The sequence below is a fragment of the Pelodiscus sinensis genome, chromosome 6 (assembly GCF_049634645.1).
Source record: "Pelodiscus sinensis isolate JC-2024 chromosome 6, ASM4963464v1, whole genome shotgun sequence".
In the NCBI taxonomy this organism is placed as follows: Eukaryota; Metazoa; Chordata; order Testudines; family Trionychidae; genus Pelodiscus; species Pelodiscus sinensis.
Genome location: NC_134716.1, coordinates 24032994 through 24056177, shown reverse-complemented (window position 1 = coordinate 24056177; position 23184 = coordinate 24032994). Strand labels below are relative to the sequence as shown.

Here is a 23184-nt window from a genome sequence, read left to right as displayed (position 1 = left end):
GTGCAAGAGAGTGTCCATACTGCCATGGATGTTCTTGCACAAAAGCAGATGGCAGTGCAGACGTGCTCTTGCGCAAGAACTTTTGCACAAGAACTCTTGTGCAAAACAGTTCTTGCGCAAGAAGCCTGCAGTGTAGACGTAGCCTATGAGTGTACTTTCTATACTATTATCTAAATCATTATGAAGGTAATGAACAGAGCCAGTGTCTGTATGTCTGTGTGTCTGTTTGCGGATCCATTTGTTCAAGAACTCCCCCAAAACAGTAAGAGCTATGCCCACCAAATTTGATATGCAGCTTCCTCTTATCCTAACTTAAAGCACAGTCGGGATTTGATTGTGTCAGGAAAACAGAATGTGCCCAGAATTTGATAGTTTTCCATAACAATTTGTTAGTTTTCCTTTCTTGGAAAGGGATGGGGGAAGAGAGAGGTGGGATGCAATCCTCACACTTATCACTGGGGGCAGCAAGTGCAGGGGAGAGCTATCCTGCAGAGTGATCACTGGAGGCAGCTGTGCTACCAAGTGAGTGGCCTCCCTTCCTAATACTCCTCCCACACCCTGCCCCACTGTCATCCCCCTGGGAGCACCACAATGGCTGTCTCCCATAGGACTCACTGGTGGCCCACCACTTGCTGCTTGCACAGCTGGGCTGCCCAGCATGACCACTGCGGCCCACCCTGCGTGGCCTTCCCTTACCCTCCTGGCCAGACTTGTGGAGTGCCAGTGGGGAATGCCTGTGTGGACCTCCCCTTTTCTCCTTCCCCCAGGCCTAGGGAGTGCTGGCCTGGGGGAGTCCTATGTGCCACCCCTCCCCGGCCCTCCTGGGTCAGGCCAGGGAAGTGCTAGCCCTCATTCCCTCCACCACTCCACCCTAAGAAATACCAGCATGGAAGGGCTGTGTGACCGTCCTTCTTTCCTGCCCTCCACTCCGCTATGGAAAATGCCCAGGGGAGGCCTGGTGCATCTCCAAACCCGAGCCCTGGACCCCCTCCCACAACCCCAAGCCCAACCCCTAGCTGGCTCCCCACCTCAAACCTTGGGCCACCACCATCCCCAAACCTTGGGCCAGGCTCCCCCAGCATCCCTGAGCCAGGTCCCTGACAAGTCTTAAGACGAACCCTACCCCACCCTAACCTCAGACCAGCTCAGGGTGTGCCAGCTGGAGGCCTAAGTGATCCTTCCCTGCTCCCCCTAGGCTGGACCTGGGCAGCGCCATGTATGTCTGCTGGTATTCCATAAACTCAGAATTCTAGGCACTGTATCAATAAGGCTGATAGACAACTCCTTATGAAGTTAGGACCTGCAATCTTATTTCAGCGTGGCTCTATGCTTCTCAGGGTTTAAAAACAAAACTCTCAATAAATTAGGGTAATTGTCAAAGGGTAACATTGTCAAAAGCACGTTTACAATTTAGGTTCAAAAGTGACTTAGGCACTTAGCAAATAACATATGACAAGGTCCTAGATAACTGACAATTGATACACAGTATCTGGAACACCAACTTTAATTATAATCCAAACACAAATAGGACTCGCTATATTTTCAGAACATCCTTCAGGAGGCCAGGCAAAAGGAAATTGATAAATCATGTGCTGTTGCCTCAAGGGCTGTTTCTGATCTTGATTACTATAAAATAGAAGAAGTAAAATTACTTGTGACATTCTAATGTATTTCACTAGTATAATCTCTAGGGCCAAATCCTCCAAACTCAGAAGGGCAGCAGGAGGATCCAAGAGCAACAGCACAAGAAGAAAGTTTATGAAAGGTAACTGGATGTGTTTGGGCTCCACAGAATGCATCTCTGCTACAATTTCTGTATAGGGACCACAAAAAAGGATATTTGGGAGCATGAAATTGACATAAATCCATTGACCAAAATCCAACTGGGGAGGGGCTGTAACAAAGCTCTGTTCAGTCCCTGCCAGCATAGAAGGGAAACATCCTCAGCCAAAATATCTAAAGCAGTACTTCTATGCATACTTTTTGTGAGAGGGAAATATAGGCTATCAACAGTAGGATAGACTGCAAAAAGGAGAAGATAGGGATTAGGCAACATGAAAAATGAGAGAACATAATGGAAGTCCTTCTAATGTTAGCACCCAACAAATAATTGGCCCTTGTCTACTGCAAATAGTAGACTGCAGAAGAGCACTTGACAGTCACAGTTAATTGAGTCAGAGTTCACAGGTCTTGATTGTGTTATATGACTGATAGGTCATAAGGCTCATTGGGATTATTCACACTTACCTGGAAGTAACAGGAACAACGGCTTTAGTAAATAAGTGCTCATCTTTAGGCTTTCATATCCACAGGTGGGAAAGAGGGATGGGGAAGCAATTTCTGATACATATCAGGTATGCCACCTTTGAAATGTTGTCCAGAAAATGTTGCATTTTATCTTGATGCCATTTGCCTCTTTTCCCATCTTGCTGCAGGCTGCCCAGTTCTAGACAACAGGGGCAGGGGAGGGGAGATTAAAAAGAGATGGGGTAAGAGAGGAAAGTCAGTTTTGGTCAATGGGGAATTTACTTGAGAAGGACCAAGGAAATATTATGGCAGGATCTCAGGATATGTCCCATGCTGGGAGCAACCTTAGCATAAAGCTCCTTTTCAACAGATGAGATATGCATAACTGGTTGCTCAAAACTGCATAAAATTGAGCTATGAGAGTTTCTTTACCTACCAACAATAAGAGAACTCTAGGTTGAGTCATGGGCCACTTCCTGCTAACCTAACCTGAGGATGAGACCATAGTGCTGCACTGAGTGTCAACGACTGGGTTTTACAGGGAGGGGTAGTATTTCCCTAGAGAAAGTGGCTATGTCTTCCCTATAGTGAGACCATAGTGGCTCAGCAGGTTAATGACAGGTTGAACATGGACTATTTGCTTGCTCTATATTGTGTGAAATTAGTCTTTTGCTCTGTAAAAATAACATTCCTGTGTCTTTTGCTCTGACATGTTTTTTAAAATGTCATTCTTGGTATTTAAACATAAGCTTCCAGTTCCTTAGTTTTCTTTGTCTAAAGAATAGTCTGTTTTCAACGAACCTTCCTTTAAAAATAAAAGCCTCCACCATTGCTCTGTTTTGATTTCAATTACTTGCCTCTGACCTTTGCTAAAATATGTAAAATCACAAGGAGATCAGCACGAAAGAAATCATGTGCTGTTGAAATGCGTTAAAGCCTGAGGAAACTCATTGAAGTAGAAACAGATTAGAAGGAGAGAGGGGGACAGACCAAGCCAAACTCTGTTGGCAGAGCCAGGATTAACAAGCAGAGGGAAGCAGGAAAGAAGTTACCACTGTTTAGTTCAGGGCAGGAGCCGCTGTAGAACACATTGAGACAAAACAGAAGCTCAGCAAAGAGGCGCTCAGAGAGACAGCAAAAAAAGGTACAAGGCAGAGACAATGGATTTGGTGGCTTACTTATTGCAGACTTTTAAATGTAGCAGGCAATAGGAACGGGGAACTACTCATTCAGAACAAGAGAGGTGGGTCAGTTTAATTCAGAAAAGGTGGAGGTAAGTCCAAGACCATTAGAAATACTTGGACTGAAGTTGCTAGTGCCTACCATTACTTAGTGATAATGAAAGAATAATTGTCCGGAAGGAGTATAGTGAGAATTAGGGTTTGGGAAGCACTTTCATGAATGAAGGATCTGAGACTAAGGGAAGAGTGTGATGTTTGGAAGTCACTTTATCTCTCCTTCTCTCTCTTTCCTTCAATTTAGCTTAAGCTTCACGAGACAAAAGAAAACAGAGTGTGTTGGGTGCTTGTTTCTTGTTGCCACCTCTCCTGGATTATTATTATTATTATTATGGAGCATTTCATGTTGCTGCTCTTCTCCACACTGCTCCTTACACTGCTCAGAGAAGCTAGAGCTCAGTTCCCGCGCCAATGTGCTACCGTTGATGCGTTGAGAAGTGGCGAGTGTTGTCCGGATTTGTCTCCAGTGTTTGGGCCTGGTACTGATCGCTGTGGTTCATCTTCAGGAAGGGGTCAATGTGTAGCCGTAATAGCAGACTCACGGCCCCATGGCCCACAGTATATGCATGATGGCCAAGATGACCGGGAGCAGTGGCCCTTACGCTTCTTCAACCGCACCTGCAGCTGCAATGGTAATTTCTCTGGTTACAACTGCGGGTCCTGCCGACCTGGCTTGAGTGGAGCTGCCTGTAACCAGCAGATCCGCACAGGTAAGGGCATAGAAAATAGAGAAGACTTCACTGGTCACCAGCGATAAGTGTAAAGTGGATTTGTCTTCCTATGGCTTTTAAAAAGTAAACTATCCTGATACCTAAGTTAGAAAATCTATATTGCAACAGGACTGTTAAGCTGGGCTGTCAATTGAGCCAATGATTTTCAGAAGCTCTAAAACACCTTAAATCCCAATGAAAGAATTAGCACTTCTGAAAATCAGACCCTAAATATATTGGCAGTACCAGTCACTGTGAAATGCAAAGGTAAGTTAGAATGGAGAGAGAATTTAGTAACATTTTCTCTTATTTAGCTTTCTAAACTATGTAAGTTCTTTTAGGGATTTAAAATCATTAATGTTTGGACTTTTTTAATGCTTAAGTTGGTAGATTCTGTAAAAATATGTGTGTGAGACCATAAATAAGAATTTATACCTAGCCTTCATGAAGAACTCTATCTAGAGTAAATGAGATGTGATAAGTCTGTAATATAAGTATAATGCTGTAAGTAAGATGATTTTTAAACAATCAATCCTGCCAATATTTTAATCAGAAAAGTCATCTTAAGTGCTCTGTACACTCCAAAACAACGGTTAAAAATAAGCATTACAAATTGAAATCTTTACAATTCATTTATTGAAAGCAAGTTTAACTAAAGGACAAGAGATCCAAAAATTGTATTCAAACTCTGTTCTTGAACAGGCAACCTGAAAGCAAAACTCCTGAAGTGACAAGTAACTGAAAAAGAAACTTTTCAGAGGCCCACATAGACCTAATGAAATTAACATTTGTTTATGGAATTAACTGTCGTATGATCTGTTTAAAAACATTTGGGGTGCATCTACGCTGCACACATAGCTCAAAATAAGCTATGCAATTTGAGCAACACAAATTGCATATCTTATTTTGACTCAATTTCGAAATAGCTTATTTTGAAATTTGGCACTGTCTACACAGCACTTATTTTGAAATAAATCGCTATTCCAAAATGTCCCTTACTCCTTATGGAATGAGGTTTACAGGGATGTCAGAATAGCGAGCCAGTTATATTTCAGAATAATGAGCGTGCTCAAAAGATGTGGAATATCTATTTCAGGATGCCTCCAGTATGCAGTGTGGATGTAGGCTTATTGTATTATAGTTTACATATCCATAATTGATAGCATATATCATTTTAAATTATGGATTTATACAATCATATATTTTGAATTATATATTTTATTGTATTCAAAATATGTATTATAATTTGTATATGTATTATAATTGCTTGGATCACACATTTTGAAACATCAATAATGTAGTGGATATAATTAAATACAGTATCATGTCTAAGCATTTCTAAGTATATTTCTAGTACTCTTTGTGTTAGGAGTGGGGGAGCGCATGCACATGCATGCATGCATATATTTAAGGTTTTGGTTAACTCACAAGAATCATAATCATGCTTTCAGGATATGAAGTTACTGGGAGCAGTCTAGTGAATACTAAATGAAAACTCTCATTGACTTCAGTGGGGGCAGGATTTTACATACTGTACACAACTGTGTATAGAAATATAGTTGTTTTAGAATTCAGGATCACCGAGATAACTAAAATGGGTGCCTGCTTGCTGGAAAATAGAGTAACTTTTTGGTAACTCAAGAGATAACTTGAACTCTTAAGTAGATGGTGAAATTCTTCTTAGCAGAAATATAGTCTGCACTTTTGCTTCTCAAGCTCATGAGTTCTGTGGCAAAGTTTTGACCAAAGTGATGGGCTTTTAAAAATGTTGTAATACAACATGAGGAGGCAAAACTTTACAATGTAAAGGCTGTCTTATAGCAATGCCTTTTTTATGTAAAAATGATACCATGAAAAATGTTGTGTAGTGGACTTACCTTTGAAATGTGTCTGACAAAAAAACTCACCCTAAATATCTAGCTATCTAAATTCTAAACTCTAAAAACAAACAACAACAATAATAAGTAGTAGTAGTACTAGGTGTATGTGCTAACTCTTCCGAAAGCACTAACTCAATCATTTTTCCACCATGTTGATTCATCATAGTCATAGGTCAAATTCTCCTGCCCTCTACCTTTATATTGGCCCCAATGAAAGCAACTAGGCTGCTTGAAAAAAAAGGTAGCACTTATAATAAGTAAGGACAGTAGAATCTGACTTTGTGAAATGTGATGTGGGTTCTCACTACCTTCATAATGGACATCTGTTTAATCCTTAAAGTCAGGAGGAACCTTCTGGACCTGAGTGCGGAGGAGAGGAATAATTTCGTCAATGCCCTACACCAAGCCAAGACTACAGTACATCCCGACATTGTCATAGCCACCAGGAGACATGAGGAAATATTGGGACCTGATGGCAATACACCACAGTTTGAAAATGTGTCCATTTATAACTACTTTGTGTGGTCCCATTATTACTCCGTCAGAAAGACTTTCCTTGGTGCAGGGCAGCAAAGTTTTGGCGGAGTGGATTTCTCTCATGAAGGACCAGCATTTCTCACTTGGCATAGGTATCATCTACTGCAGTTGGAGAAAGACATGCAGGTGAAGTTTGGTTTTGTTCATGTTCTATGTTGTCCAGTTAAAGAGTAGTTTGACTTCCTCCACATTCCAACACCAAGAGATACATTGCAAATCTTTCTAGATGGTTTCTATTACTCCATTTCAATTCCAGTATTATAAGACATATTAACACCAATTGATGGTTTTTAGATGGATGGATTTCCTTGTAAATTCTGTAATGTATGCAGTAAAAGCAAGGGTTAACGATGCTCCTAAATTGTTCTCCTAAATTGATTCTTGATTCACACTAGTTGACAGCAAGCATAACTAACAAAATTAATAGAAATGTGAAATCAGAATCAAACCCAAGGCATATGATTACTTCAAATAACCAGAGCAAATCAGGAGATCCTAGTATATAAATCAGTGGTTCTCCATCTTGCTCATCCTGCAAACCACTTCATAAAATCAAAGATTTGCTTCTGGTCAATCACTCAATCTAGTATCTCATGGTATGTCTCGACTACATGCCTCTGCCGACAGAGGCATGTAAAATAGGCTACCCGACATAGTCAATGAAGTAGGGATTTAAATATCCCTGGCTTCATTAAAATAAAAATGGCCACCGCGCTGTGCCGGCTCAGCTGATCGTCGGCACAGCGCGCAAGTCAAGACGTGGATCGGTCGACAGAGGAAGCCTTTGTCGACTGCTCCCTTATGCCTCATGGAACAAGGTTTACAGGAGCGGTCAACAAAGGGTTCCCCTATCGACCGATCCATGTCTTGACTCGCGTGCTGTGCTGACGATCAGCTGAGCCGGCACAGCGCGGCGGACATTTGTATTTTAATGAAGCCGAGGATATTTAAATCCCCGCTTCATTGACTATGTCGGGTAGCCTATTTTACATGCCTCTGTCGGCAGAGGCATGTAGTCGAGACATACCATGAGATACTAGATTGAGTGATTGACCAGAAGCAAATCTTTGACATACCCTCAGTTCCCCACTACTTAATTCTCAATTTTTTTTATAATGAGGATGAAATCCATGCTTCACCGTTGGTCCATGGAACAAAATGTGAGCATCATGAACATACAGATTCGTATTAGGAATATAGATGTCTCATGCACAGTTCTCTTCACATTTTTAATTTATGGTTGCCAGTTTTATTAAAGCTTCTTAATGAAAAAAATCACATATGGAGAAAACATAATTTATTAAAATGTGTGTGGGGGGGGGGGGGATAATCACACTGAGTTTTCTGTGCCGTTCACAGATGTTTAAATGAAAGGCATATGGCAGCATGTGCTTCACATTTTGTCCATGATCTCCACCAAAATATTAAGTTGATTAGTTCTAAGTAATTCTGCCTTGTGTAGTTAGATTCAGATCTCTTAAACCCTCATGTAGCGTTCGTGAGTTCATCCGAATGGAAGGGCAAAAGAAATAGACTAAAAGCTTCTACATTCTTTGTATACATTCCAATCCACAAATCCTATGTGTTATGGATCAATAAGACGGATTTATATACATGTGATGAATTAAATATCTTATTTTAAGGAGAGAGAGAGAAATGGTGCCAAAAAAATGTTTGAAGTATTTTAACTATCAGCCCACAAACTGAGCATTAATGCCTGACTTGGAGGTCACTACTGGTAAGGTAATGACTGTCTACTGGCAATTCCTACCTCAAATGGAATAGACGATCTCATTAGTAAAGACCCCCTATTAAAAAAAAATAAAGATAAAAGGGAAGAGAAATAAATCGAGTGATATTGGAATAGGACCAAAGGGGCTAATCCCACTTTGAAACTACTTTCAATAAGAATTCAATAATAAACTTCTCCTGAGTTCAGTAAGACTCCTGCATATGGCATCTTTTTAAAAAATCCATAAATTTATCTAGTATAAGTTAGAAAAGTAGGTCATTAATAAAGTTAATCTGATAGTGATTGTGTTCTAGTGAATTTCACAAACATCTGTCTCTAATCAGAAATGGAACTGAATCACAAACATTGAAAGAGCAAACTTCTTATCATCCATCCCACTACTCTTCAGTCCTATATTCAGTCAAGACACTTTGCTTATATATTTGGGATACGTCTAGACTGATTTATTTATTTTTATTTAGGCTACTTCGAAATTTGGCGCATCTACACAGTGACGAATTTTGAAATAAAGCATTATTTTGAGACATCCCTTATTCCTCATGGAATGAGGTTTACAGGGATGCCAAAACAACATGGCTGTTATTTTGAAAATTATTTCTAAATAGCAGATGCATTCCTTGGATGCAGAGTAGTTATTTTGGGATATCTCTGGTATCCTGAAATAGGGTTGCAGTCTATACGTACCCTTGCTTGTCATAAGCCAGTGCTACCAAGTTTGATTATCCTTAAGAATATTTAATATTAAAATAAAATTATTTGGAAAAAAAGAACAGTAATATCTTATGGTTCTTAGTACAGATGATCAGACTGCTTTCTAAAATACTTCAGGAAAGCATCAGGTTACTGATCAAATTAGATAATATATGCAGTGCTATAAATGAGAAAATCCAGTGTCTTAAGGCAATTTGACTCTAAGCACTATCAAGGGCCCAAAGCAAATACACTGAGAACATTAAGGGAAAATGTTTTTCATTGGTCTCTTTCAGTTATGCTAATCCTAGGTTTTACCTGTAACAACAACCAATATAATTTTTTTGGACAGGAGTGTGGAGTTGGGTGGAGGGAAGGGGTTAAGTTGATCAAACACAACACTTTGATTTTGCTAGTGGGGACATTTAAAATGGGATTCCCCAAAGCACCTATGTCAGTTAGGATCATAAGTGTCAGTGATGCCAGTGTTCTTAACTTGCTCTGGTTGCTTTGGAAGATAACTCATTATGAAAATTGCATTGTTCTTGTGAAGCTCCATATTGACATAGTGTTCTTGTGGTTAGGAGATGCTACAGGATCCCTCTTTTGCACTTCCCTATTGGAATTTTGCTACCGGTGGAAACACCTGCGATATTTGCACAGATGACTTGATGGGGGCTCGAAGCAATTTTGATGTCTCTCTTATAAGTCAGAACTCCATCTTCTCCCAGTGGCGTGTGCTGTGTGAATACCTAGAAGACTATGATACCTTGGGAACTATTTGTAACAGTAAGTTTGTCTGCTGACATTTTTTTTTTCAGAGAACAGTCCTATAATAATAAATAATCACAATGCTTTGCTTTTCAAATACATTTTCCATCAGAGGATCACAGAATCTGTATTTTGAAAACACTAATAAATAGTCTCTCTAGCTCCCTCTAAGGTAGGAAAGGTTTTGTGTCCCAATTTCATAGATGAGCAAACTGAGACACAGAGGAGTTAAGCAGTTGTTCCGGAAGCTTCTTCAGAACTGAGGTAACAGAATAATTCATTCTGAACTTCGTCCTCTTATTCCCTTTCTTATGTGTTAGCCTCAAGTATATCATTCCTGGAAGAACAATTAATAGTGTTATATATATATTGTTACCTTTGGCACCTGAATGTAGTAGTGCCCACCTAGTTATTCCTTAGCTGTAGCTTTTGGATTTCTCTTAATTCACTCCAACAACCACACTCATAACACCTATGTTTAAAGGGAAGACACATAATGCTGTGCCCCAAGGTGGGTAGCCAGTGGCAAGGAATGAAACTCAGATATCTGATATTAATACACAAGCCTCTCCCGCCAGAGCTTTAAAAAAAAGCTTAGGCAAGATTGTAGCCTGTTCACCAACTTCTGTCTGTGGCCAGTAACCAGTAGAGGACAGAACACTTCACTGAGGGTTTTACAAGCACACTGACCAAGCTCCTTCATGCCTAGCCCCACCGCATTGTCCACGGGAATGAGAAATCTACTATTTTAGGCTGCTGAAGATTGCCAACCACTTGCTCTCAGACCTGCGAAAACAGGAGGGATTTCAGGAGCAGTCAGGGGGTATGAATGTAATGTGATACATTCCAACTCTCCCCATCCATAAAGATCCATTGCAGCTTGTATAGGCAAGAGCAACACTGCTTGCTCTATCATACATTGGCCATTTGCTATTCCATTATGAGGGGGCACATCAGTGTCTTTGAATAGTCTTTGCCCTCTGTCCAAATTGGATTCTGAATTAAGTCCAGTTTAACCCAACTCAAGGATTTGGCCTACTGTTCCTCCAGAATGTTGCTTCATTTATTATCATGCCTTTCTTCTTCCCTCAATCCCCAGGCACAGAGGGTGGTCCAATTCGAAGGAATCCTGCTGGAAATGTTGCACGGCCCATGGTTCAGCGTCTACCAGAACCCCAGGATGTCGCTCTTTGTTTAGAAGTCGGTTTATTTGACACTCCTCCTTTCTATTCCAATTCAAACGACAGTTTCCGTAATACAGTAGAAGGCAAGTACCACAACCAAAAGTGCCGGGAACCAAAACAAAATGAGTGAGAGACTAACCCGTCACACTCACCAGTTTTCCCTACAGTGGTGAATAGAAGTATTGGCTTTGGGATGGGACACTGGACATTTAAATTGTTTCATTTTTGTTAGCTTAGTGTAGTGAATGACTCTTATAAACGTGTGGCAGATCCCTGAAGAATACCAGACTCTGTCAGGAACCTGTATGTGAAAGGGTACCTCAGCTTTCCTTTGAGTTCCCCCCCCCCCCCGCCCACCACACACACACACATATCTGGCTGGTGTGATATAATCTCGTATCAGTGGGGAGAAGGCAGGCCCATTTGTAATAGCCAATAGAAATGGCCAAGCATAGAAGAAAATGCACACCACTCCCTCATCAATATTGACTACACCCCTTGGAAAATCCAGGAGTCATTTTTTTCCAGGGGTATGTCTACACTGCCACCCTAGTTCGAACTAGGGTGGCTAATGTAGGCATTTGAACTTGCAAATGAAGCCCAGGATTGAACTATCCCGGGCTTTATTTGCATGTTCCCAGGCGCTGCCATTTTTAAATGCCCCATAGTTCGAACTACCTGCCCACGGCTACACGCGACACAGACTAGGTAGTTCGAATTAAAGCTCCTAATTCGAACTATCGTTATTCCTCCTGCAAGGGATATTTAAATCCCGGGCTTCATTTGCAAGTTCAAATACCTACATTAGCCACCCTAGTTCGAACTAGGGTGGCAGTGTAGACATACCCCAGAAAACTCCCAGAGTTCCCATAGGGCCTGGGTGGAAATCATGGTAGAGTGAGAACTGAGTAAGGACTTAAGGATTTGATTCTCGATGAAAATGATCTGCATGACTTGAACAGATGGATGTGGCCTGTACAATTTCTTGCTTAAATGATAAGTTGGTAGAAGCAGAGAGCTAGCTTCTTAGCCCTGGGTTCCAGCCACTTGTACTGTCTCAGAATTGGAAAACTGCCAAAGATTTCCCACTAGATTCCCCACTCTCACTTTTCACCCCTTTCTTTAGAATGTGTATCAGGTGACAAAGAGTGAGGAATCTATAGGCAGTTCTAAATTATGCTGCGAATCATTTTGGCCCCCAATTGGCCAGGATTGGAGGGAGTTGGAAAAGTAGTTTAGAGCCTCATTTCCCTCCCCATACTCTCATTGCGGTGACGAGTATAAACTTGTTGTAGCAGAACACCTGGCTCTAAGAATAGCTCTTCTACTACCAGCTTGCAAATCTAAAAAAGTAACCCTTCTTATCTGTGGAATAATGAGGCAGTGCTGGCAACCACTGGTTAGGTGGTAAGATGTAGGTGAGTCAGATCAAAGCAATGGAACAAATCTTTCCTAAAAACAGCTATTAAAATTAAATGATCTTACTAGCAGTAGTAGTAGTAGTAGTAATACTATTACTACTAGTAGTAGTATTTATTATTGTAGAACATCATGCCTTCAGTGATAGACCAGAACTCCATAGTGCTTGGTGCTGTACAAACATATAATGATTCTAGAATAAAAATGGAAGCTGATGTACAGGATAAACAAGTGAACAGGTCAATCATCAGAGTCTTGCACAGATACAAAATTTGTATCCACATCTGGTCCACAGATATCTGCATGCACATCTGTATCTGTGGATGTGGATTTCTGCAGATATAAAGCAACCGGTGGCCCATTAGGATACAGGGTAGCACTGTCACACTTGTGTCAACAGATAATGTCAGTGAGGATGGTTTTAATTATATTCAGAGCCATTTAGAACCAAAAAATCTACAGCTTTAGTTGCAAACTAGAAAATGGTTTATTTTTGCCACTGTTGTACTAGATCCCACTTTGCTCTATGATACCCAGAAGCAAGCTCATTCCATGTTCACAGCATTTCTTGCCAAGATTATTTTGATCTGAAATTGACATACTTTAGGTACGTGATATCCACATATTTAAAATATTAATAGGCAGAGAAGGAGCAAGTCAAACTAACACAGCGGGGCACAGGCTATCCAATAAGTTTCTGGACTGCATTGGAGACAACTTTCTGTTTCAGAAGGTTGAAAAAGCTACCAGAGGAGAAGCTGTTCTGGATTTGGTTTTAACAAATAGGGAGGAACTAGTTGAGAACTTGAAAGTGGAAGACAGTATAGGGGACAGTGATCATGAAATAATAGAGTTCATGATCTTAAGGAAAGGTAGAAAGGAGACCAGCACAATTGAGGTAATGGATTTCAGGAAGGCAGATTTTGATAAGCTCAGAGAACTTGTAGGTAAGGTCCCATGGGAAGCAAGACTGAAGGGAAAAACAACTGAGGAGAGTTGGAAGTATTTCAAAGGGATGTTGTTAAGGGTCCAAAAGCAAACAATTCCGCTGTGTATGAAAGATAGAAAATATGGCAAAAGACCAGCTTGGCTTAACAAGGAGATCTTGCATGATCTCAAAATAAAAAAGGAGTCATATAAAAAATGGAAACTAGGACAAATAACAAAGGATGAATATAGGCAAGCAACACGGGAATGCAGGGGCAAGATTAGAAAGGCAAAGGCACAAAATGAGATCAAACTAGCTACAGGCATAAAGGGAAACAAGAAGACCTTTTATAAATACATTAAAAGCAAGAGGAAGACCAAGGACAGGGTAGGCCCACTGCTTAGTGAGGAGGGAGAAGCAGTAACAGGAAACTTGGAAATAGCGGAGATGCTCAATGACTTCTTTGTTTCGGTCTTCACCGAGAAGTCTGGAGGTGTGCCTAATGTACTGAATACAAGCAGAGAGAGGGTAAGTTTAGAAGATAGGATACACAAAGAACAAGTTAAAAATCACTTAGGAAAGTTAGATGTCAGCAAGTCACCAGGTCCTGATGAAATGCATCCCAGGATACTCAAAGAGCTGATAGAGGAGGTATCTGAGCCTTTAGCTATGATCTTTGAAAAATCATGGCAGACAGGGGAGATTCCAGAAGACTGGAAAAGGGCAAATATTGTACCCATCTATAAAAAGGGGAATAAGAACAACCCAGGAAACTACAGACCGGTCAGTTTAATGTCTGTCCCAGGGAAGATAATGGAGCAGGTAATTAAGGAAATCATATGCAAACACTTGGAAGGTAATAAAGTGATAGGGAATAGCCAGCATGGGTTTGTGAAGAACAAGTCATGCCAAACTAATCTGATAGCTTTCTTTGATAGGACAACGAGCCTTGTGGATAAGGGAGAAGCGGTGGATGTCATATACCTAGACTTTAGTAAGGCATTTGATACGGTCTCGCATGATATTCTTATTGATAAAATAGGCAAATATAACTTAGATAGGGCCACGATAAGGTGGGTGCATAATTGGCTGGATAACCATAGTCACAGAGTTGTTGTTAACGGTGCTAAATCCTGCTGGAAAGGGATAACAAGTGGAGTTCTGCAAGGGTCTGTTTTGGGACCCGTACTGTTCAATATCTTCATCAATGATGTAGATATTGGGATAGAGAGTACGCTTATTAAGTTTGCAGATGATACCAAACTGGGTGGGGTTGCAAATTCTTTGGAGGATAGGGACATAATTCAAAATGACCTTAGCAAGTTAGAGAAATGGTCAGAGGTAAACAGGATGAGGTTTAATAAAGAGAAATGCAAAGTGCTCCACTTAGGAAGGAACAATCAGTTCCATACATACAAGATGGGAAGCGACTGTCTAGGAAGGAGCATGGCGGAAAGGGATCTAGGGGTCATAGTGGACCACAAGTTGAATATGAGTCAACAGTGTGATGCTGTTGCAAAAAAAGCAAATATGATTCTAGGTTGTATCAACAGGTGTGTTGTAAGCAAAACTCGTGCAGTCATTCTGCCGCTCTACTCTGCACTTGTTAAGCCTCAGCTGGAGTACTGTGTCCAGTTCTGGGCGCCACATTTCAAGAAAGATGTGGAGAAATTGGAAAGGGTACAGAGAAGAACGACAAGAATGATTAACGGTTTAGAGAACATGACCTATGAAGCCAGGCTTCATGAACTGGGCTTGTTTAGTTTGGAAAAAAGAAGATTAAGGGGGGACATGATAGCGGTTTTCAAATATCTAAAAGGGTGTCACAAGGAGGAAGGAGAAAATTTGTTCCTCTTGGTTTCTGAGGACAGGACAAGGAGTAATGGGCTTAAAGTGCAGCAGGGGAGGTTTAGATTGGACATTAGGAAAAAATTCCTAACTGTTAGGGTGGTCAAATATTGGAATAAATTGCCAAGGGAGGTGGTAGAATCTCCCTCTCTGGAGATATTTAAGAACAGGTTAGATAGACATCTGTCAGGGATGGTGTAGACGGAGCTTGGTCCTGCCTTGAGGGCGGGGGGCTGGACTCGATGACCTCTCGAGGTCCCTTCCAGTCCTATTATTCGATGATTCTATGATTCTAATTATATTAAATAAGGCATCTGAGAAAATAGCCTTCAGCCTAGACTGCTGCTTCTGAACAAGCTTTTCACTAGGATTTTCACTGTGTTCCTCTTTATTTGTATACCCAGGATACAGCGATCCTTCAGGGAAGTATGATCCAGCAGTCCGGAGCCTTCATAATTTGGCTCATCTGTTTTTGAATGGAACAGGGGGACAAACTCATTTATCTCCAAACGACCCTATTTTTGTCTTTTTGCATACGTTTACTGATGCTGTTTTTGATGAATGGCTGCGGAGACATAATGCTGGTGAGATGCGTTTGTTTGTTTTATTCTGAGTTTAGCAAATTTGCCACTTGTTCAGAATAGTTCGGCTGGCCCTTGGTGAACAGCATCTTCTGGGATGAGGATGTGAAGGTGGAATAAATGGCTATCGCTTTCAACAACATTGGGATTTTTTTTTAAAAAGCTGCTCATAAAGGAAAGAATCCTATTCCACACTGAGCCACCACGCATTCTGAGTGTAGAGGAACTTGGATAATGTAGGACAGGCACAGGGCAGGAAAGAATCCTTTGCAAATACATTCTCTCAGAGAAGGCAGGCAGAGGAATCTTGAAATCTACTGCAGCCTCAGGATTCCACACTCACTCTGTGGTATGTGTGAGAGAATTTCTTCTTGTCTGTGCAAAGAATAGCTTAGTGCCCTCTCCCCCCCCACTATTCATTTTGCCTTACATTCTGATCTGCTGTTCCGTGGATGTTCAAGAAAGACATCCCACTCACCCTTCATGACTCATGCAAGGGAGTAAATTAGTAGGCCAGATGAGGGCCAATGCACCAAGGGACAAATCTATGCAATCCTAACTCTGAGTGCATACACCCCCATCTATACAAAACAGGAGCCTGTATTCCATTTGCGGCAATGCAGTCCTCCACTATCCCTTGCACAGGGTTTTGTTCGAACCACACAACAGAGCCCTGTTGTGTTTCTTCCCAAGGATTATCACAGAGAAAGAATTGTCCATACATGTTTTAAGGGAAGCTATTCTACATCCTCATGGTGCAGAGTTGTTCCACAATTCACCTCAAGCTCTTGTGGCATTTCCCATAACATCTCTAACGAGAAAAATAAAAACTGCTCCAACAATAAAAATTGGCTCCAACTGACCCTTTTTAAAGCTTCTCTAGGAAGATCATGCTCTGATATCCTAATATAGAAAGTGACAAATACAAGACCTGAACCATTTAAACGGGGCACAAGATCATGAGATTAAAGTGCTATAGCATTTAGCATTTTAAAGTCTAATGGCATGTCTGTACTTCAGTGTTATTTTGAAATAAATCATTTTATTTCTAAATAACAAGCCAAGCATCCACACAGAAAGCCCGTTATTTTGAAATTATTTCAAAATAACGGGCTCCTTATTTTGAAATAATGAACCCTCATTTCATGAGGAATAACACTTATTTTGAAATTGCCATTTCAAAATAGCACTTGTGTAGATGCTCCACTGCTGCTATTTTGAAATAGCTCCTCTCCAGGGTCATTCCAAGTAATTGCTCCCTATTGCTTCCTGGGGCTCCAAATCAAGGTGGCACATCCACATTAGGGGAGCATGCCTTTGACTAATTTTAAGGCTTCCCTGTAGTGTGGATTTGCTAATAAAAATAGTTATATCAGGAATTATTATTCCAAAATAACTTATTTTGAAATACCCTTGCAGTGTAGACATACCTTTAGAGTAACATTCAGAGTTCACTCTAACATCAAATGGCATAACTGAACTGTTCATTATTGTAATAAAAGGACCAGATCATGGCTCCATATGCACATCTCTCCTCTCTTGAGGTACAGCTAGACAACACCGGTTTTTCCAGGATACCTCAGGTATCCCAGAAGATCCGTTCTGCATCCAGGGAAAACATTTGCTCTTCCACTTTTTTATGGAAGAGCATACGTGCTCTTCCAGAAGCCCCTGTATTCCTGGCTCCACAAGGAATAAGGGGGCTTCCGAAAGAGGGGGATTTCTGTCATTTGGCCCAGTCTAGCCTCTTCCAACAAAAGAATCAGAAAAAGCATTTTGCGTAGCTTTTTCCAAAAAACCAGTGTAGTCTAGACATACCCATACACAGGAACAGTTCAGTCATATGTGGATATCAACTTGAGACATTTTTAAAGGGTCTGATTTTTGGCCAGAGCTGAGCAGCCACCAGCTAAAAATCAGACTGTGTGTAAAGCTGTGACCCAAAACCACTAGTCACTTCTGAAAATGCACATTTGATCAAGATTTTGTTTCCTGGAGTTCTTCAGTCTCTCTAAATGTGACTTTTTGATCTTTGGTGCAACTGTGAAATAAAGGAAGGGCCCTTTAAATATTCTGTCCCCTCTGTCTGTTTTCTAGACATATGTTCTCAGAATGCCCCGTATACAATTTTGAAACACTTTCATTTTATTTATTAAAATATAACCTTGTTTTCCAATTTAGATATTTCAATATACCCACTGGAGAATGCCCCTATTGGCCATAATCGGCAGTATAACATGGTGCCATTCTGGCCCCCAGTGACCAATAATGAGATGTTTGTTCCTGCACCAGAAAATCTGGGGTACAGTTATGACGTTCAATGGCCAAGTAAGGAGTTAAAAGCATCATGTGTACTCTCTTTGTGTCGTCCTTTCTTCGTTTTGTTTGTGTGTCTGTGGGTCATTTAGCAAAGCTGGTTTCAAATTTCAGAAATCTTAAATTGACCTGTCCAGTGTTGGCTTTTAAAGGATGCATATTTGTACCATACCATTATAGACTGTGCATGCAACTCAACATAATCAAAGGTGGGATCGAAAGATTAGCCCTGATCCACACAAGCCCATCTTTATGCCCATGTGGAATTCCAGTAAGGTCAGCTTATTCTGAATGGGCTCCTGGGTCTGACTATGTAAATCAGATTGCAAGAGGAAGGTCTTTCTGGCTCTGGCCCATCTTTAGTCACTAACAAAAGACCTAGCCTTTAACATTTTGTTAAATAAGATGTGTCTCTTGAGACTTAACTTTTTTTCCCTTTCTCCCTGCTTCCTTTCCACTAGGCCGAGCTCTGCAGGTCACAGAGATCATAACAATTGCAATAGTAACTGCACTGATTCTGGTTGCTATTATTTTTGCTGGTGCTACATGTATTGTGCACGCCAGGAAAAACAAGGATGAATTGCATCAGCCCCTTCTCACTGACCAGTATGAGCGGTATTCAGATGATTATGATAGCATACCAACCCCAAGCCAGTCTGTGGTTTGAAGAGATTTTTTTTTTACCTGCATCCAATAGAATCTGTTCCTTCTACTGTATTTTACAAATGCCAATAACTCATCTGCCTTAAAATAAAGGACAAAAAGTGTCAACTGTCTTGACATATTTGCTTCATCTACATTCTCTCTTTTGTCATACTCAAGTACCAGTGTACCACCTCGGAAAAAACAACGGTGTGCTTTCTTGATAGATTTTCACTAATATCCCAACCCTCACTTCCATATTCCTGAGTATATATAGTGATTTTATAAATTGTCTGGTACCAGTAACGGGGACTAAAATCTTGCCTTTCCTGTCTTCTGTGTAGAAGCTTTTTGTAGACAAACCTGAATGAACTAAGGGCCTGATTCTACCATATTACTCATATTGAATAGTAACTTTTTCCACAGATCATTCCTCTTGTTTTACTGGAATAAGGCAGTATGGTCCTATAGCTCTGGCCCCGAACTAGGCCTTAGGAGACCTGGGACTTCTTCCCAACTAGGGATGTTAAAGACTAGACGACTAGTCAACTATTGCTTATTGGACAGTTTGCTTATTGGATAGTCAGTCAATTAGTCAACTCCTCCCCCTCCCCCTATTTTGTCCCCCCTCTATCAGATAAAGACAGCAAAGGGGGAGGGAGAGGAGATACTTGAAAGCGGCAGCGTTGCACAGCTGAGCCCAGGATCAGCTGTGTGGCACTGCGCGCATGGAGTCCAGGGTCAGCTGCAGACTCCCCAGCTGATCCTGGGCTCCAGTGCAGCATTCCTGCAGAACCTGGGATCAGCTGGGGAGTTCCCAGCTGGCCCCGGATTCTGGGGAAATGCTGTGCAGAGCCCATGCTCATCCCAGGTTCTGCTGAAATGCCACATGGAGCCCAGGATCAGCTGGGGAGTCCCCCGCTGACCCCGGCTCTGCATGGCATTTCAAAGTGGCAGCGCAGCATGGAGCTCGGGGTTAGTGGGGGCTCCCCAGCTGATCCTGGGCTCCATGCTGCCCTGCCACTGTCCCCAGGCTGCACACAGAGCTTCACATTCCTCCTTTGAAATGAACAACAGACCCAGCAGCAGCTTTTGTACATTTCAAAGGAGGAATGCGGAAGTGCGTATTGATTAGTTAAGTAGTCAATGGAAATTCCATCGACTACTCAACTAGTCAACTAGTTGACGTTACTTAGGCACGATACCTCACCTCTTTTTCTCCACTCTAAAAATGGAGATAATGATTCTACCTGTGTAAACTGCTTTGGGTTCTATGAATAAAAAGAAATCTACCAGAGTTTTATATTATTAGAAGGAGGTGGAAAGGTAACAGAATCAAGTCTTAAAAATAGAAGTGCCTTAGTCATTAAGCGAAAAATATCAAACAACAAATGAGAGGTTAGTTGCCTAAGTCCAATTTGTGCTTTTGAAACTTCCTTTTAACTTTAGGCATTAAAATCATGTTTGTTATCTTAATAGCTAATTCATATATGTGCTAATGTATTTTAACACTTAAATTCCCACTTGCCAAATTTATGGAAGGGATGATAATCAGAGGTTTCAGTTGGCTTACGTCTCCGGACTATCTAGATAATTAATTTCTGAGCTTTAATTCGAACTGGTCAAAGTTTTTCAACATTGATTTCATCTGAAAATATGGCATTGTTAAAATTTGTGAGCACATGGCATACTTTTGCACATTTATGGTTTTTCCTAAGTGACATTTCGAAATAAAATATTGTCATTAAACTCAAATGTTTAGCTTCAGGATGCCAGGTTGAAACTAATGGTTGGATTTTTTTTTCAAACTGCCACTTCTATTTAAAATCTTATTATAATGCTGTTTTTAAGTAAAACAAAAACTTGGGGTTCATGTGCACAGTTCCTTTTGACATTTCTTCTGAAAATGTTGGAAGGAATCAGTGGGAAAATAAAAAATGAAATCACCTTCACTGTGCAGAATGGAGGGGATTAATGTAGCAGAACTCAAGCTAACATAAATCACAGTCTGTGAAGAATTCCCTGCAAAACCTGAGGTATCCAGTCTGTTGTGGGTCATTTTGTGTGCCCCATATGTAGGTCTGCAGATCACTGGTTTTGTGGGACAAGGCCTTTGACCTACCTAAGTGACGGAACAAAGAGTAATTTTTCACCTTTGATGGATTTTTCCAAGGAGGGTTGGGGGAGTTCCCTGGCTTCTAATTAATGACATTTTATTATGATGTATATAATCTTAGGGGGAGAAAATAAAAAAGGGTACGGGAAAGGCCAGGCATGTTTATTATAGCTAGTTAAATATCACGTAGTAACAGAACCAGGGGTCCTGATCTTTTGGGACCTTTGAAAGTCATCAGGAGAGTGTCCATTGACTTCGGTGGCCATTCCTGATGAGCTAGGAAACTTCATATTTACATAACTGCAACATAGTGAATGAATTACCACTAATATAAGAGATGGAACTGGTTATAAGATTTCCAACTATAGTTTTAATTTCTTGATGCCATTTTTTAGATATTATTAATGAAATATTCACTGGTCCTTGATTCTGAATGGTTAATAATAGACATTATGTTGTTATGTTATAGAAACTTTACTTTGTAAAGAACTATACTTTCTTCATCTGAATTAGTTCATTCATCTTTATTGTATACATAATAATGATATATCAATCATATTTTCTGTGGAATATTCAAGTATCTGAGTGAAAAGCCTCATCCTCTAATTATATTGCTTCATGTACCAATCATACTATGGCTGTAACTCCCACTATAAATATTCTGCATCTACTGTTATAACACTGTTTTTTGTAAGTATGATTTTTTGGTTGCTTTTAATTGACAATTGAAAAGCAGAATGACGTTGTGGGGATGAAATATACATCTCTCTGTTCAGATCGTAGCAGCAGGCATTGCAGAGGAAAACTTCATAAAATAAAAAAGCTTTAATGACAACTGTTTAGCTTGAATTGAACCAACACAAATACAATTTACGTTTTATTTTTAGAGGCCTATATCAGGAGAAAATATTATTTACACTGTCACACAAGTTTCCAGAGAAAACTTCCATATTTCAAGAGGTTATACAAGTAGTAGATCTGATTAATTGCCACCAAGAGTTTGCAGTATAATTTAAGACTAGGCACAAAAGAGAATGCAACAAACAACTGAAAAAAAAAGAGGATAACAATAAGATCACATGATTAATGACAGTTGGTCCCAGTTTCATGAACTTATAGTGGAGTTGCTAATTTCAAATGGAGCACAAAAACCTAGTAGATTTCATCAATATTTTTATTAATACTCTATTATTCAAAGATCCCCTTCTCTGCCAGAATAAACACAGAGCAGTCCTGTTTTAAAAAAAATCAATTCTATAACTTGAGTGAACATAAAGCAGAGAAGTATCATCTTTGAAACTGTATAATCCCAATTTCATTTTGCTACTGAACTGACCTCCTTGACAATCAGGTTGATACACATTTACAGTAAGGCATTATTCTCAAATAACTGTTTCTTTAATTTTCAGATTTCAACTTCCATTATATAATCAAGGCTCTTCAATATACATATTTAACTTAATATTACCACAAGATGGCATTTATGAGCACATTTTAACTTATTTTCCTCTAACACAATAAGTCATTGAAGATGTTCAGATGGTGTAAAGTTTATTTCCTCTTTAATTATCTAGTGATTTTTTTCAACTTTTAAATAGAGGGAATATAATTTTTCATTCTGAGAAGGGGAAAAGTCTTTTTTAATCTGCATTGATGGATTTCCAAATCCTATTGTACAGTGAGTTATTTTTTTTTTCTTTCTGGGGTCACTGTTTGTATGATAAATTGTGTATTCTGATTCACACGTTCTTGTTTATTAAACATTAGAATTCTTTAAAAGAGTAATAAATATTTTAAAATGTTCAGTAAATATTTATTTTAGTCCCCATTTCATCTGTAATGACTAGTACATCAATGTAAATAAACTTTTTTAAACTCAAGATTAAACATTTTATTTTTGCTCTTCCAATTAAACTTAGTAAATAGTAAGAGGCAGTAAATCAGTGTAATCATTTTCTTTTTATGCAAGCATCTAGTAGTCAGAAGGAGACACAGTGTCCTGATGTTGCAGGTTTATTATCTGAAATTATCTTATAATGGTTATAGCTCCTAATACTTCCATTTAGAAGCATCAGAAGATAAATCATCAACTATAGCAGCAACTGCAACATCCTCTGGGTAATACATTGCTCCTATATATTAAGAAGCCTGACATTAAAGACAAGTAGGATGAAATGGCAGGACATCCAAGGCATTCTATTTCACTCTGTCAGAATTTGGGGATCCAGGTCCAGATTTGAAGCTCTTACTAAGGTTTGCTGTGGGCAGATTCATTTGAGCTTCCTAGACTCTAAAGACAGTCAGCTTTACAGGAACCCCAGGAA

The 23184-nt window shown here is 40.1% G+C and overlaps 1 protein-coding gene across 2 annotated transcripts; it reads left to right on the top strand.

The window, feature by feature from the left end:
- The first annotated feature begins 1669 nt into the window (after positions 1-1669).
- Positions 1670-22740, top strand: TYRP1 (tyrosinase related protein 1). Of its 2 annotated transcripts, none has more exons than XM_014570844.3 (8): positions 1670-1765; positions 3730-4195; positions 6416-6738; positions 9640-9844; positions 10926-11093; positions 15610-15789; positions 17968-18114; positions 18564-22740. In XM_014570844.3, the coding sequence occupies exons 2-8, from the start codon at positions 3817-3819 to the stop codon at positions 18767-18769; spliced, it is 1608 nt and encodes a 535-aa protein (XP_014426330.2). In that variant the 5' UTR covers positions 1670-1765; positions 3730-3816; the 3' UTR covers positions 18770-22740. The 2 variants fall into 2 exon arrangements, with proteins under 2 accessions (XP_014426330.2, XP_006117908.2); XM_006117846.4 differs by lacking the exon at positions 1670-1765 and adding an exon at positions 3148-3391.
- Positions 22741-23184: the final 444 nt, after the last annotated feature.

Bases quoted from the DNA above. Each gene is read 5' to 3' on its own strand.
- TYRP1 (XM_014570844.3), top strand. From the start codon at position 3,817: ATGGAGCATTTCATGTTGCTGCTCTTCTCCACACTGCTCCTTACACTG. The intron at 11,094-15,609 runs GCAAGTACCACA...TTGTATACCCAG, and splicing joins TTTCCGTAATACAGTAGAAG to GATACAGCGATCCTTCAGGG. The intron at 18,115-18,563 runs GTAAGGAGTTAA...CCTTTCCACTAG, and splicing joins TTATGACGTTCAATGGCCAA to GCCGAGCTCTGCAGGTCACA.